The 13,694-nt window shown below is 39.2% G+C and overlaps 1 protein-coding gene across 5 annotated transcripts in view; it reads right to left on the bottom strand.

The window, feature by feature from the left end:
* ints8 (integrator complex subunit 8) overlaps window positions 1–13,694 on the bottom strand; it is a 79,164-nt gene that overhangs the window by 14,457 nt on the left and 51,013 nt on the right. For 3 of the 5 annotated variants that reach the window (XR_007247329.2, XM_048528848.2, XM_048528852.2), the window contains exons 16-23: window positions 9,200–9,401; window positions 7,861–7,911; window positions 5,541–5,662; window positions 4,335–4,519; window positions 3,903–3,936; window positions 1,906–1,965; window positions 1,707–1,768; window positions 1,025–1,143 (exon numbers count right to left, since the gene is read on the bottom strand). Coding sequence is in view for 3 of the 5 variants with exons in the window: in XM_048528848.2 (XP_048384805.1) it covers window positions 1,025–1,143; window positions 1,707–1,768; window positions 1,906–1,965; window positions 3,903–3,936; window positions 4,335–4,519; window positions 5,541–5,662; window positions 7,861–7,911; window positions 9,200–9,401 (835 nt within the window). In the remaining 2 variants the exon portion in view is untranslated. The remainder of the gene's footprint in view (window positions 1–1,024; window positions 1,144–1,706; window positions 1,769–1,905; window positions 1,966–3,902; window positions 3,937–4,334; window positions 4,520–5,540; window positions 5,663–7,860; window positions 7,912–9,199; window positions 9,402–13,694) is intronic. The other 2 variants (XR_007247330.2, XM_048528850.2) reach the window with 2 other exon arrangements.

Raw genomic sequence — 13,694 nt, 5'->3', positions numbered from 1 at the left:
TTGGATGGGGGAAAACATATGATGGGGAGACATATTAGGGGAAGCAATGGCCTGGTGGTATTATCACTGGACTGTTAGTCCAGAGACCCTGGTAATGATCCGGAGACCCAGGTTCAAATCCTGCCACGTGATGACCATGAATCTTTGGTCGGTTCTCAGAAAAACCCATCTTGTTCACTAACACCCTTTAGAAGTGCCATTGTTACCTGGTCTAGCGTACATGTGACTCCAGACCCACAGCAATGTGCTTGACTCTGGGCAATAAATAAATGCTGGCCTCATCCCATGAATGAATTTTTTTTTAAGAACAGTTAAGAGGAATGTTATTGACAAATCACAACAATGAGGTGAGAAGCAACAAACAAAGGGCAGAAATTTGAACATTCATATTAAAATAATGCCTGAACCTTGACAGATGGGCTATACAAAGCCCTGCTCACCACAGCTTCAGATAAAATTCTGGCCAGCATGCCAGAAAGTTATACATTCAGATTCAACTTGAGATGTAAGCATAAAATCTAGGCTGACACTACTGAAGCACCACCTTCCATCTAGTGGATATAGAAGATCACACAGCATTATTACAAAAAAAAGGTGTCTGCGCCTAGGTCACTAACATCATTAAAACAGATTATCTGGTCATTTTCATATTATGCCAGCGGGGACTTGGAGAATGAAAACTGTTTTCCATATTTTGTAAAGAACAACGGTGACTGTAAATCAGAAGTAATTGGCTTTAAAGATCTTCACAGTTACCAAATGGCTAGCATAAGTTCGGAATAATGTCTACAGTACAAGATTAATTCCATTTCTGGTTGAAGTACATGTAAACATCTGCTTTCTTGCCCTGGTCCTTCAAGTGAACGGTATCGCAAACCATGACAGACAAGAGCTATCAAGAAGCCAATGCGCCAATGACCTACCTCTGGGCAGAGCACATAACAATGAATGGAAAATTGAATATTTTAAAAACATCAATTGAATAAATAATTTGAGCTAGTGGGAGAATACTTTCTGCACTTACCAAAGTAAATATCTGCTTGGGTAATTAACCAGAAGTGGTTACAGGAGTTGATGTTTAACGAATAACTGACCAGTTCTTTCATTGTGACAGCAACAGCCTCAACGTCCACTGACTGTAAGCTTAAAAATTTTTTAAAAATTGAGACAAAACAAAAGCAATTCTTTCTTTCACCACAGATGCTGCTTAACTGGAGTTTCTCCAGCACTTTGTTTATTTTAAAACAAAACCAATCACTTGGATATTGAAGAGAAATTAGATAGTCACTTTGCAATATAAAAATTAAATTGTTGCAAAACAGAAGCACAACTGTGAATTTGAGATAGTGGGAACTGCCAATGCTGGAGAATCTGACATAACACGGTGTAGAGCTGGATGAACACAGCAGGCCAAGCAGCATCAGAGGAGCAGGAAAGCTGATGTTTTGGGTTGAGACCCTTCTTCAGACTCTCAACCCAAAACGTCAGCTTTCCTGCTCCTCTGATGCTGCTTGGCCTGCTGTGTTCATCCAGCTCTGAATTTTTAAGTCGTAAATTCTTCAGAACACAATCAAAAGAATACCAAATTTCAAAGGAAACATCAAAATGTAATGCTGCAGTAAAGTAACACCAGTGCATGTACACAAAATATTGTCTAAATATTTAAAGAAATACAAGAGTGAAATTGTCATCAAGCACAGACTTACTTTGGAACAGAAGTTGGCCAAATAGACATATATTCTGCAGTAACATCATTTACAATGTCATCCTAAAACAGAATGATCATCAGCTTAGTAAGTGATGGAAATTATTCCAAAATCAATATCGCAGAATTAAGTCACTGTACTAGCATAAGCATAACATATTTCTTAGTAAAGCCTTTTCTAAATGTTAAGCAATACATACCCGAACAATGTTGTGCAACTTTACAAAAAGAGAGATTAAAGTTGTCAGAACCATTGGATCCTAAAAACAAAATAAAACAAAACAAAGCTTGAACGATTTCTCCCCAATAAAATTATCCATTTTTTTGTAAGAAAGGGCAACATAACAATTTATAATACATTTTAAACGCAAAACTGAAACAATATTTTCACATTTTAATTTTACCTTAACTGTTTTTTTTTAAAAATACAGGAACTAGAGTGTCATAGAGAGTTACAACACAAAAACAGATCCTTTGGTCCAACTTGTCCATGCCAACCAGATGTCCAAAATTAATCAAGTCCCATATACCAGTATTTGGACCATATGCCTCTAAACCATTCCAATTCAATATACCCATCCTGAAGCCTTTTAAAATGTGGTAATTGTACCACCCTCCACCACTTCCCCTTGCAGCTCATTCCATACATTCACCACCATCTATCTGGAAAAACTGCCCCTTAAATCCCTTTTAAATCTTTCCCCCTCACCTTGAACTTATGCCCTCTAATTTTGGCCTCCCCACCCTGGGGAATTGACCTTATCTGTTTACCCTATCTATGCCCATCATGATTTTTTAAACTTCTTAGCTCACCCCTCAGCCTCTGATCCCACAGGGAAAATAACCCCACTCTATTCAGCCTCTCCCGACAGCTCAAACTCTTCATCCCTGGCAATATCCTTGTCAATTGTTTCCAAACCCTTTCAAGTTTCTCAACATCATTCCTATAGTAGGGAGGCCAGAACTGCACGCAGTATTCTAACAGTGGCTTAGCCAACGTCCTGTATAGCCACAACATGACCTCTCAACTCCTTCACTCAAAGCACTGACCAATAAAGGCAAGTATACCAAACACGTTCCTCACTATCCTATCTACCTGCAACTCTACTTTCAAGCAACTATGAATCTGCACTCCAACTTCCTTGTTCAGCAACATTCCCTTACCATTAAGTGTATAAGTCCTGTCCTGATTTGCCTTTCTAAAATGCACGTCACATTATCTAAATTAAACTCCATTTGCTACTCCTCAGCCCATTGGCCCATCTGATCAAGATCCCGTTGTACTCTGAGGTAACCTTCTTTGCTGTCCACTACACCTCCAATTTTGGTGCCATTTGCCAACTTACTAACCATATATCCTATGTTCACATCCAAATCATTTATGTAAAATTATGAAAAGCAGTGGACCCAGCACTGATCCTTGTGGCACACCGCTGGCACAGGCCTCCAGTCTGAAAAGAAACCTTCCACCACCATTCTCTGTCTTTCACCTTCGAGCCAATTCTGTACCCAAATGGCTAGTTCTCCCTCTTATTCCATATGATCTAACCTTGCGAATCAGTATACCATGAGGAACCTTATTGAAAGCCTTACCGAAGTTATCCCAAAGTTGGGCAAAATTTGATGGTTAATAAAATCTAAATTAATATCTTTGTTTCTAAATTATGTTATTGCAGAACATATAAACATATGTCGGGTAGTTGAGGGTTACAAAGGATGAATTTACAAAGCACGTGTTTGAAGAGCCAAATGGCTTACTCATGCTCCTATTTCTTATGTTCTTTTGGTTGTGGGATAAATTTTTTTTTCAAAAATTATATATTTCCTCCCCTTATCCCAGGTGGATTTGCCCAGTCTCAGCATCACCTACAGCAACTTGCTTCAGTGCAGGTCTAGAATCCTAGCAATCAAATACAGACTGCTGGATAAGAGAAATACAGGGCTGCTCAGCTTCCGTTTGAGTATGTCAATTATGTTGTTGTGGGAGACAATAATTCCTGTAATCATTATCCATCTCTTGTTCAGTTCAAATCGCACAAAAGACGGACAAGAGGAACAGATAAAGGCTCTGAAGCTGTGTTGCAGCTGAATGCAATGCACTGAAACAATAACAAATTCCTTCACATAACATATTATAGAAGTGAAAATTGGGTCAAGCAGCATCTGATTCAATTTTTTGAACAGCTTTAATACATACGTTGAGTCTCTTAATGAATGTAACTAGTTCACTCCTAAAGTAAAAGAAAAATAATATGCGTTAGACTTGAACATTTCTACACTAACTCTGGACAGAATGATTAAATTCCTCATTTTCAACGTACATATACAAACTAGCAAGAAACATTCTTAACCATACTGATGGCACTTTTTGGCATTTGTTTGTTACAATGATAATACTTTTAGTGATAGTTTTATACATGAATAACTTACCAAACAGATTAACAAGTTGATGTTATTACTTTTTTTTGTGTAAAGTTATGCACAATATAAAGGACTCCAGGTCATTTCCAAAGTGAGAAGTATTCTATATCTGATTTGATCTAATACATTTAGTATTTGAAACGAGGTCTTCCAAAAGAATGGTCTCTTAAATTGTGCACAAATCTCAGTGCTAAACCGAAGTTGTTACCTATACATGATCCCCAGTGTGGATTCTCGATGCTTAATTAAACTGACTCGTCCATCATTGATTCGCTTGTGTTGGTTAGATAAGCAAAAGATCTGAACCACTACATCCCAGAGGTCTTTAGCAGTTCTTCTGCTTTCTTTTGGGCCGGGCAGCTCTTTACAAGTTGCAGCCAAAAGCTGTCCCAGCTACAAGATACACAAAGGAAAACATAATCAATTATTTAGCTCTGTCCTGCCTACTTTAACAGAATACATAACTCATGACTTTGCTACTCTGTGAAACGTAACCAACTAACATTTCTATATGCACTGACAGCATTTATTTATTTTTGAAAAAAGTTACCTAGCAGTGCAGGCACAAAAATAGCACTACTGAGTTTTTGCCCAGTACCACTATTCTGGTCTGTGATTTAATTTGCCACATCTTCACACTGAAAGTTGATCGCTTTCGAGAAGGACCCAATCACATGCAAATAATCTCTTACATCAATGAAAACCTCCTGCACAGAGAACAGAAATCTCCTGTTTTCTGTACCAGTTTGCATTGCCGTGCACACTAAATTGAATTACAGTTGTCTGTTGAGTAGTTCATCTACAACTTAAGTCTCTTCGAATATGACAAAATCTGTTGGAATTGGGAACCTCATAGCTCCAGCATCAGAAGAAGCTACTGATTATATTAGCATCTGTAGCTAATTCACTGATGCATGCTTCCAACAAGTAATACTTATTGCCAGTACTTCATAGAAATCACTGTACAATTGTAAATGGGGAGAGGGGGGGAAAAAAAGAGTTCTGACTTTCTAGATCTGTTGGGACTCAAAATCTTGGAATGCTCTCACTAGATAACTTCTTACAACCTGTTACATGGAAGAGACTTTATTTCTGAATGTTATCATATTTCTTATATTTTAGTTTTATATAAGATGAGCCTCGTGAGATGGATTTATAAATGTCTGGCAGTAACTCTTCATGAGCATAGGGGATGAATGGGATCAGCTAAAAGCTTAATCCTTTAGCTGCTCTGTTCACATAACTGCAAGATATGTCAACAGAGAACAAGGATATTGAAACAACAGAGGGGCACATGCTTTGGAATCCAGGGACATGATCCTAAAGTAGGTGTTCCAAAATTCTTTTGCAAAGTGATTTGATGAGCAAGACATGACAAGTACAAGCTCTGGGAAATGTACAGCAATCTGGTTACCTTTACATATGGATTGTTCTGGACAAGTGCTGCAGGAATTTGCAGTGTCAGATACTCATTCTCTTTCCAGTTCAACATGAAAGCAACGCACTCCTCAGTTATAATTTGTCGCAATGGAATGTCTGAAACATTTGAAATTAATACAGATCTATAAACAACAGAAAACCAGGGTTTCTTTTATTTTTAAAATCACTTTTTAAACTGCCACTCTCTCTAGCAATAATGCGTCCTAGTACACATTTAGTAAATTATGGCACTGATGGAAGTGAGGATATTAGTGCTTGGAAATCACAACAGACACTGCTACAGTAAGGATCCAATATTACCCCATGACTAGCTAAGTCCCTGGCTCATCTTTGATTTGAACAGTTAACAAGTCTGAACAACTGCCTCAGTAGAGGTGTCATGACTGACCTTTACAAAGCAAGAGAGAGAATAACTAAGTGTTCCTGACCTGATGTCTACCTATAACCAGCTGAAAACACATACGGATTAATGCTAAGTGAGACATAACCAGTTACAATGAGAAAACAACAAAACTAATTTCTTGCAGGTCCCGCACAGATGAACCACTCTGGGTACATCTCATCTTTCTAAACAGCAACACACACAGATACTCCTGCCCTCCAAAAAGAGCAGTCTGTAGTTGTACTGGATCAAACAGCTTCTTGTGCAAGTCTTAAGACCATAAAGCACTGGAGAAGAAGCAAGCAAATCAGCCCATTGACTCTGCTCTGCCATTCAATGACGTCATGGCTGATCTGATCGTTCTCAGCTCCACTGTTTTGTCTTTTCCCCATAATCATGGGCTCCCTTACTGATTAATGCTCTGTCTATCTCAGCCTTGAATATACGTAATGACCCAGCCTCAAGAGCCTCTGGTGATAAAGGAATTATACAAATTCACTACCCTCTGTCGGAAGAGTTTCATCAACTCTATTTTAAAAGGGCGACCTCCTATTTTAAAACTATGCCCTCTGATTTTAGAATCTGCCACATCAGGAAACAACCTTTCAACATCTATCCTATCAAGTACCCGAAGAAAAGTGTATGTTTCAATAAGATCACTTTGCATGCTTCTAAACTCTGATGAGTATAGGCCCAACTTACTTAACCTGTCCCATAAGACAGTCCCTCTATTCCTGGTGTCAGTCTAGTAACCCTTTGCTGGTCTGCCTCCAATGCCTGTACATCTTCCTATAGTTAAGGCCCAAAACTGTTCACGGTATTCTAGCTATGGTCCGAGCAGTGCTTTGTACAGTTATAGCAAGACTTCCCTATTTTAATACTCTATTTCCTTTGAAATGAAGTCAAATAATCTATTTGCATTCCCTCTTATCTGCCAGATTTGTATGCTTGATTTTTGTGATTTATGCACGAGGATTTCCAAAACCATGCAAGCTGTAGCAATCAACACAGCCTTTTTCTATTTAAATAATATCCATCTTCTTTTTTTCCTGCTCACACATATAACCTCATATTTTTTCACATTCCATTCCATCTGCTAAGATTTTGTTCATTTTACCAATTAACAATTTTAGAAAAGAAACTAATTGTGTAAAATTTGTTATTAATCCTGCTTCTGATTCAAGTATTTTAACCATACGTGGTCCATTTCCTGGCTATGGCACATGGACTCAGCTTTCCACAGTAACGTGCTGGGCACAAATGCACTAACCCATCAGGGGAGCTCAAAGGTCAATTCCTTCCATTACTTTCTCAGCAATACAAACATGCATGGTTCACACTAGTCAGGGTGCTTATGGTCACGACTCGCATGGAAGACTAAACTGTTTGTAGAGCTGAAGTTTAAGCATTCTTTGAGAATCAAAACCATTAAGTAACTTATAAACTGTTAGCTTGTCGTAGTGTATAATTAAATGCTCAGAAAAAATCCAAAATATAATTTCTATAAACTGCCGTATAAATTCTGCAAAAATTCACAAATATAAATAAGGAACTTAATGCAGAATAAAACTCTAAACTCTGCATACAATTTCAGAAGTTAAAGAATTATCTTGCTGTGTTGGCTACTCAGGGTTGGAGTGGGTTAGAGAAGAAAACAGAAAAGGTAGATAATAGCATATGGAAACAAATAAGTGTGCTTTTATGCAAAGCATAACTTTGGATTCAAATCAAAACATTTTGCAGGTTCAGCTTATAAATTTTGCAAATGCCAATTATGACTAAAATGTGCTGGAAGCTGCAAAGTTATTCAGTGTCACTTTCACCAATATAAAATTTTAAACTACAGTGCAAACAAAATAAAAAGAAGTGTTTTAATGTTGATCATAAACAGCCGGCCAAGTGTTCAGTTTACCTTCTCTTAGCATGGCTGAATGACGCGATGATATTTTACCACCAGGGTATGCTGTAAAAGAGAATAAAACGGTGGCCTTGTGCATCAACTGACTCAGCTCTTAACGTACTGAGGGAACTTTAAATACAAAAGCAATATGGTTGGCACCAAATCAGGAATGCAACATCAGCAGGACATACATTTTTAATGAAATTAAGTTGTCACATTAGAGGTTTTAAACATCAGAAAAGTAAAACAACCATTAATTAAAATGCACCACTGAGATGACAGAAAATAATATACCGTGACTTTGAAAATAGCATAAAGAGAAAAAACCCACAATCATCCGAGATGTACATTCTTACCTCTGCGACCTTCCAATCTTTCTAAACTTCAGCAACCCAAAGCTCTCCCCAGTCAGTGATCTGACTCCTACCAATGTGCAATTCTCCTCTCCAACCTATTTGATAGTGCCTTCGGATACCCAAGCTCCAGGCTCTCAAACTCACTCACTGAGCTTAACAGTCTATCCATTGCCTTTGCTTCTTCTTAACATTCTTTAAGATTCATCTCCTTAACCAGGCTTTTTCTTTAAAACTATGGTTCTGTTCATTTTTTGATTGTGCTCCTACAAGTACTCATGGAAATTATTTACATGCTATATAAATGCAAGTCATTGCTTCTACTGTAAATACAGTCACTGACTCAATGTGGCTGATAAAGTAAAGGACAGACCTCGTAACAAAAGAACAAAATGAACAATTTTTAACTTTACATAATCCAGCTTTATGTAAACAACTGTGAATTACAACTTCCGTTCCACTGTTCATACATTATAGAATTCTCTAAAATTGTGATCAAATTTCATTAGATAACTGATCGCATTTTTCACTAGAAACAAACTGCAAAATACAACATGAAGACTGAAGACCATCTTTGCTGAGGATTCAAACTTACTTTAAAAAGGCTGACGAGGCACAGTCTGAGCTAAAGAGGTACAAGTCAGATAGACCAGATGACAAGGGAAGAATTAATCAGTCACAACAATTGTTGGTCTGCATTTTTTTTTAAAAAAAAGGCAAAATGCTTTGCATAATTATGACATTCTCTTTCCTTTTCCCTTCTTGCTGCACAACATGATGCAATGATGACCTATTTGTGGTTGAAATATGCATTATTCTGGAGTTAATCATTAAGAAGTACCGAAAATAGCTCCAAATCAAGTCTTCCTCAGTTTTTAAACTCTTTATTGTAGGCATGAGCCTCAGTTCACCATTATCTTACAATGACTAAGATTTAAGTTACCATATAAATCTAAGGTTTAAATTCACTTTGAAAGTCAGCAAAAATATTCCCCTACCTGGTAACCTCATCTCAAGGTAACCTCGAACCCGACTCACAAGGTCAGCTGGTGGACGTTCTCCCGCACAATCTGTCCCAGACTTATGAGCACGGATATCCAGGAGCAGCATTTCATTTAACATAACTTGGCGAAGTTTTGGAGAAAATTCTGTAACCAATTCTAGGCAGGAGGAATACAGTTGCCGAGCATGGATGAAATCCTGAAACAAAGAAAAGAGGCTATTTAATATTATACCTAATTTTTAACTAATCTTGAAGTGAATTGCTCCCCAAAGAAACAGCTAGTGCAAATGACAGTCAATATAATAGAGCATTTACACCAATTACAATTTGTCAGAAAATCTTTATTTCTAATCGTAACAGATTGAACAGCTCTACTTTACAGTTTTCTTGCATTGTGATACCTTTACTTATCTAATAGAACCATAAAGAAAGCAAATTGTTGCCAGACTTCTGTAGAATGCACCAAAAAATCTTATTTATCATTACTTGTTCAGTACATAAAATGTAAAAAGTAGGAGATTGCATACAATATTCAACTCAAGTTTAAATTTTTTATCCAATATGACAATGGCTGATTCTGCACCTCAACTTTCTTTTCCCACTCTACTGCTTCTGTCCCTTGATTCCCTGAAAGTCCACCCCAGCCTTAATTCTTTTTTAAAAGATTCAGAGAATGAGCTTTTCTGGCCAGATCAGCATTCATTGTACAATACTAAATAGCTTTCAGAATGTATCAGAGATAATGGGAACTGCAGATGCTGGAGAATTCCAAGATAATAAAATGTGACGCTGGATGAACACAGCAGGCCAAGTGTTCATCCAGCCTCACATTTTATTATCTTAGCTTTCAGAATGTGGTGGTGAACAATTAGCAATGGATACTAAACACTGGCCTTGCCAGTGAAGTCCACATTCCTTGACTGAATATAAAAATAACATTAAAAACCAGAAGAGCTGCGAATGCTGTAAATCAGGAACAAAATCAAAGTTGTTGGAAAAGCTTAGCGGGTCTGGCAGCATCTGCGAAGGGAAAAACTAAGTTAACGTTTCAGGTCCGGTGACCCTTCCTCAGAACTGTTCTGAGGAAGGGTCACTGGACTCAAAATGTTATCTCTGTTCTTTTCCTTCACAGATGCTGCCAGACCCGCTAAGCTTTTCCAGCAACTTTGTTGTTGTTCCTGATAAAAATAAACATTCAAGGTTGGGATGTGTACAATGTTGATAGAACATAGAACAGTACAGCACAGAACAGGCCCTTCAGCCCACGATGTTGTGCCGACCATTGATCCTCATGTATGCACCCTCACATTTCTGTGACCATATGCATGTCCAGCAGTCTCTTAAATGTCCCCAATGACCTTGCTTCCACAACTGCTGCTGGCAACGCATTCCATGCTCTCACAACTCTCTGTGTAAAGAACCCACCTCTGACATCCCCTCTATACTTTCCTCCAACCAGCTTAAAACTATGACCCCTCGTGCTAGCCATTTCTGCCCTCGGAAATAGTCTCTGGCTATCAACTCTATCTATGCCTCTCATTATCTTGTATACCTCAATTAGATCCCCTCTCGTCCTCCTTTTCTCCAATGAAAAAAGTCCGAGCTCAGTCAACCTCTCTTCATAAGATAATCCCTCCAGTCCAGGCAGCATCCTGGTAAACCACCTCTGAACCCTCTCCAAAGCATCCACATCTTTCCTATAGTAGGGTGACCAGAACTGGACGTAGTATTCCAAGTGCGGTCTAACCAAAGTTTTATAGAGCTGCAACAAGATCTCACAACTCGTAAACTCAATCCCCCTGCTAATGAAAGCCAAAACACCATATGCTTTCTTAACAACCCTGTCCACTTGGGTGGCCATTTTAAGGGATCTATGTATCTGCACACCAAGATCCCTCGGTTCCTCCACACTGCCAAGAATCCTATCCTTAATCCTGTACTCAGCTTTCAAATTCGACCTTCCAAAATGCATCACCTCGCATTTATCCAGGTTGAACTCCATTTGCCACCTCTCAGCCCATCTCTGCATCCTGTCAATGTCCCGTTGCAGCCTACAACAGCCCTCTATACTGTCAACGACACCTCCAACCTTCGTGTCGTCTGCAAACTTGCTGACCCATCCTTCAATCCCCTCATCCAAGTAATTAATAAAAATTACAAACAGTAGAGGCCCAAGGACAGAGCCCTGTGGAACACCACTCACCACTGACTTCCAGGCAGAATATTTTCCTTCTACTATCATTCGCTGTCTTCTGTTGGCCAGCCAATTCTGTATCCAGGCAGCTAAGTTCCCCTGTATCCCATTCCTCCTGACCTTCTGAATCAGCCTACCATGGGGAATCTTATCAAATGCCTTGCTGAAGTCCATATACACACATCCACAGCTTGACCCTCGTCAACTTTTCTAGTCACATCCTCAAAGAACTCGATAAGGTTTGTGAGGCATGACCTGCCCCTCAAAGCCGTGTTGACTGCATTTAATCAAGCCATGCTCTTCCAGATGGTCATAAATCCTATCCCTCAGAATCCTTTCTAACACCTTGCAGACGGCAGACATGAGACTTACTGGTCTGTAATTGCCAGGGATTTCCTTATTTCCTTTCTTGAAGAGAAGAATTACATTTGCCTCTCTCCAGTCCTCAGGTACGACTCCAGTGGAAAGCGAGGATGCAAAGATCTTCGCAAGTGGCGAAGCAATTGCATTTCTCGCTTCCCAAAGCAGCCGAGGACAAATCTGGTCTGGGCCTGGCGACTTGTCAATCTTAATGTTTGACTAAATTTTCAGCACATCAGCTTCCTCTATCTCTATCCATTCCAGCATGCACACCTGCTCTTCAAAGGTTTCATTCACTACAAAATTCGTTTCTTTCGTAAAGACAGAAGCAAAAAACTCATTTAGGGCTTCCCCTACCTCCTCAGGCTCCACACACAAGTTCCCTATGCTATCCCTGATCGGCCCTACTCTTTCTTTGACCATTCTCTTATTCCTCACATAAGTGTAAAATGCCTTTGTGTTCGCCCTAATCCGTTCTGCCAAGCTTTTCTCGTGCCCCCTCCTGGCTCTCCTCAGACCATTTTTGAGATCCTTCCTCGCCTGCCTGTAATCCTCTAGAGCTGAGCTTGACCCTAGCTTCCTCCACCTTATGTAAGCTACGTTCTTCCTTTTGACAAGAAGCTCCACCGCTCTCGTCATCCAAGGTTCCTTTATCTTACCCCTTCTTGCCTGTCTCAAAGGGACATATTTATTCATCACTCGCAACAACTGTTCCTTAAACAGTCTCCACATGTCTATAGTGCCTTTGCCATGGAACAATTGCTCCCAGTCCATGCTTCCTAACTCATGTCTAATCGCATCATAGTTTCCTCTTCCCCAATTAAATATCCTCCCATTCTGCCTAATCCTCTCCTTCTCCATAGCTATGTAGAATGTGAGGCAGTTATGGTCACTATCACCAAAATGCTCTCTCACCACAAGATCTGATACCTGCCCCGGCTCGTTTCCGAGCACCAAGTCTAGAATGGCCTCTCCCCTCGTCGGCCTGTCAACGTACTGAGTTAGGAAACCCTCCTGAACACACCTTACAAAAACAGCTCCATTCAAATCTTCTGCTTGAAGGAGGTTCCAATCAATATTGGGAAAGTTAAAGTCACCCATTACAACAACCCTACTACGTCCACACTTTTCCAAAATCTGCCCAAACTCAACAATGAAGCCCCAATGAAGTGCAACATGGAAAATTCACAATCCTCTGCGTGAAGAACTTTCCAGCTAGGAGAAACATCCCTTCAGTGTCTGTCAAGTCCTGAGATATTGTGCATTTCAATGAGAGCATCTCTTATTCTTTTAGACTCAAAAGAGTAATTTATTCAGCCTTTCATCGCAGGACAAATCTTTTCATGCCAGGAACCAATCTACTCAAACTCTAAGGCCAGTAAATCATAAGGAAATCAAACCTGCACTCCAGGTGTGCTCTGGCCACTGTCCTTTTAATTCTAGCAATGTAGGCCAACACATAATGTCTTTCCTAAATGCTAACGAACTCAAATCTCTGAACATTAAAATGACGAGGCTCACATCGGTCAAAAAAACTACTGAATTTCTATTACCAACAATGAATTACTTCACAGTTCCCCAAAATAAATTCCATCTGTTACTTCACTGCAATTCAATATTTCCTCTTTCCCCACTTTTTCTTCAGTAGCAGCTTCCAAATTTTCCAATGTACTGGGGACATTTTACGATATACAGAATTTTGGAAAATCAAAACCAGTGCATCTGTTGTCTCATTTAGACCGAGAAGTGTGCAACAAGTTCTCAGATTTGTCAAATTACACTTCTCACACACATTTTCCCTTGCTGATTATACGAGTTCCTTCTCTAAGTGGGCCCTTGGTTATACTATTTCTGGCACTTAATTTGCATTTTCCACTATGAAGACAGAAACAAAGCATTACTAAGTGCTACAATATATAACACTTGCTCTTGCCTG

The sequence above is a fragment of the Stegostoma tigrinum genome, chromosome 5 (assembly GCF_030684315.1).
Source record: "Stegostoma tigrinum isolate sSteTig4 chromosome 5, sSteTig4.hap1, whole genome shotgun sequence".
Taxonomy (NCBI): domain Eukaryota; kingdom Metazoa; phylum Chordata; class Chondrichthyes; order Orectolobiformes; family Stegostomatidae; genus Stegostoma; species Stegostoma tigrinum.
This window is presented reverse-complemented; position numbering and strand designations above follow the sequence as displayed.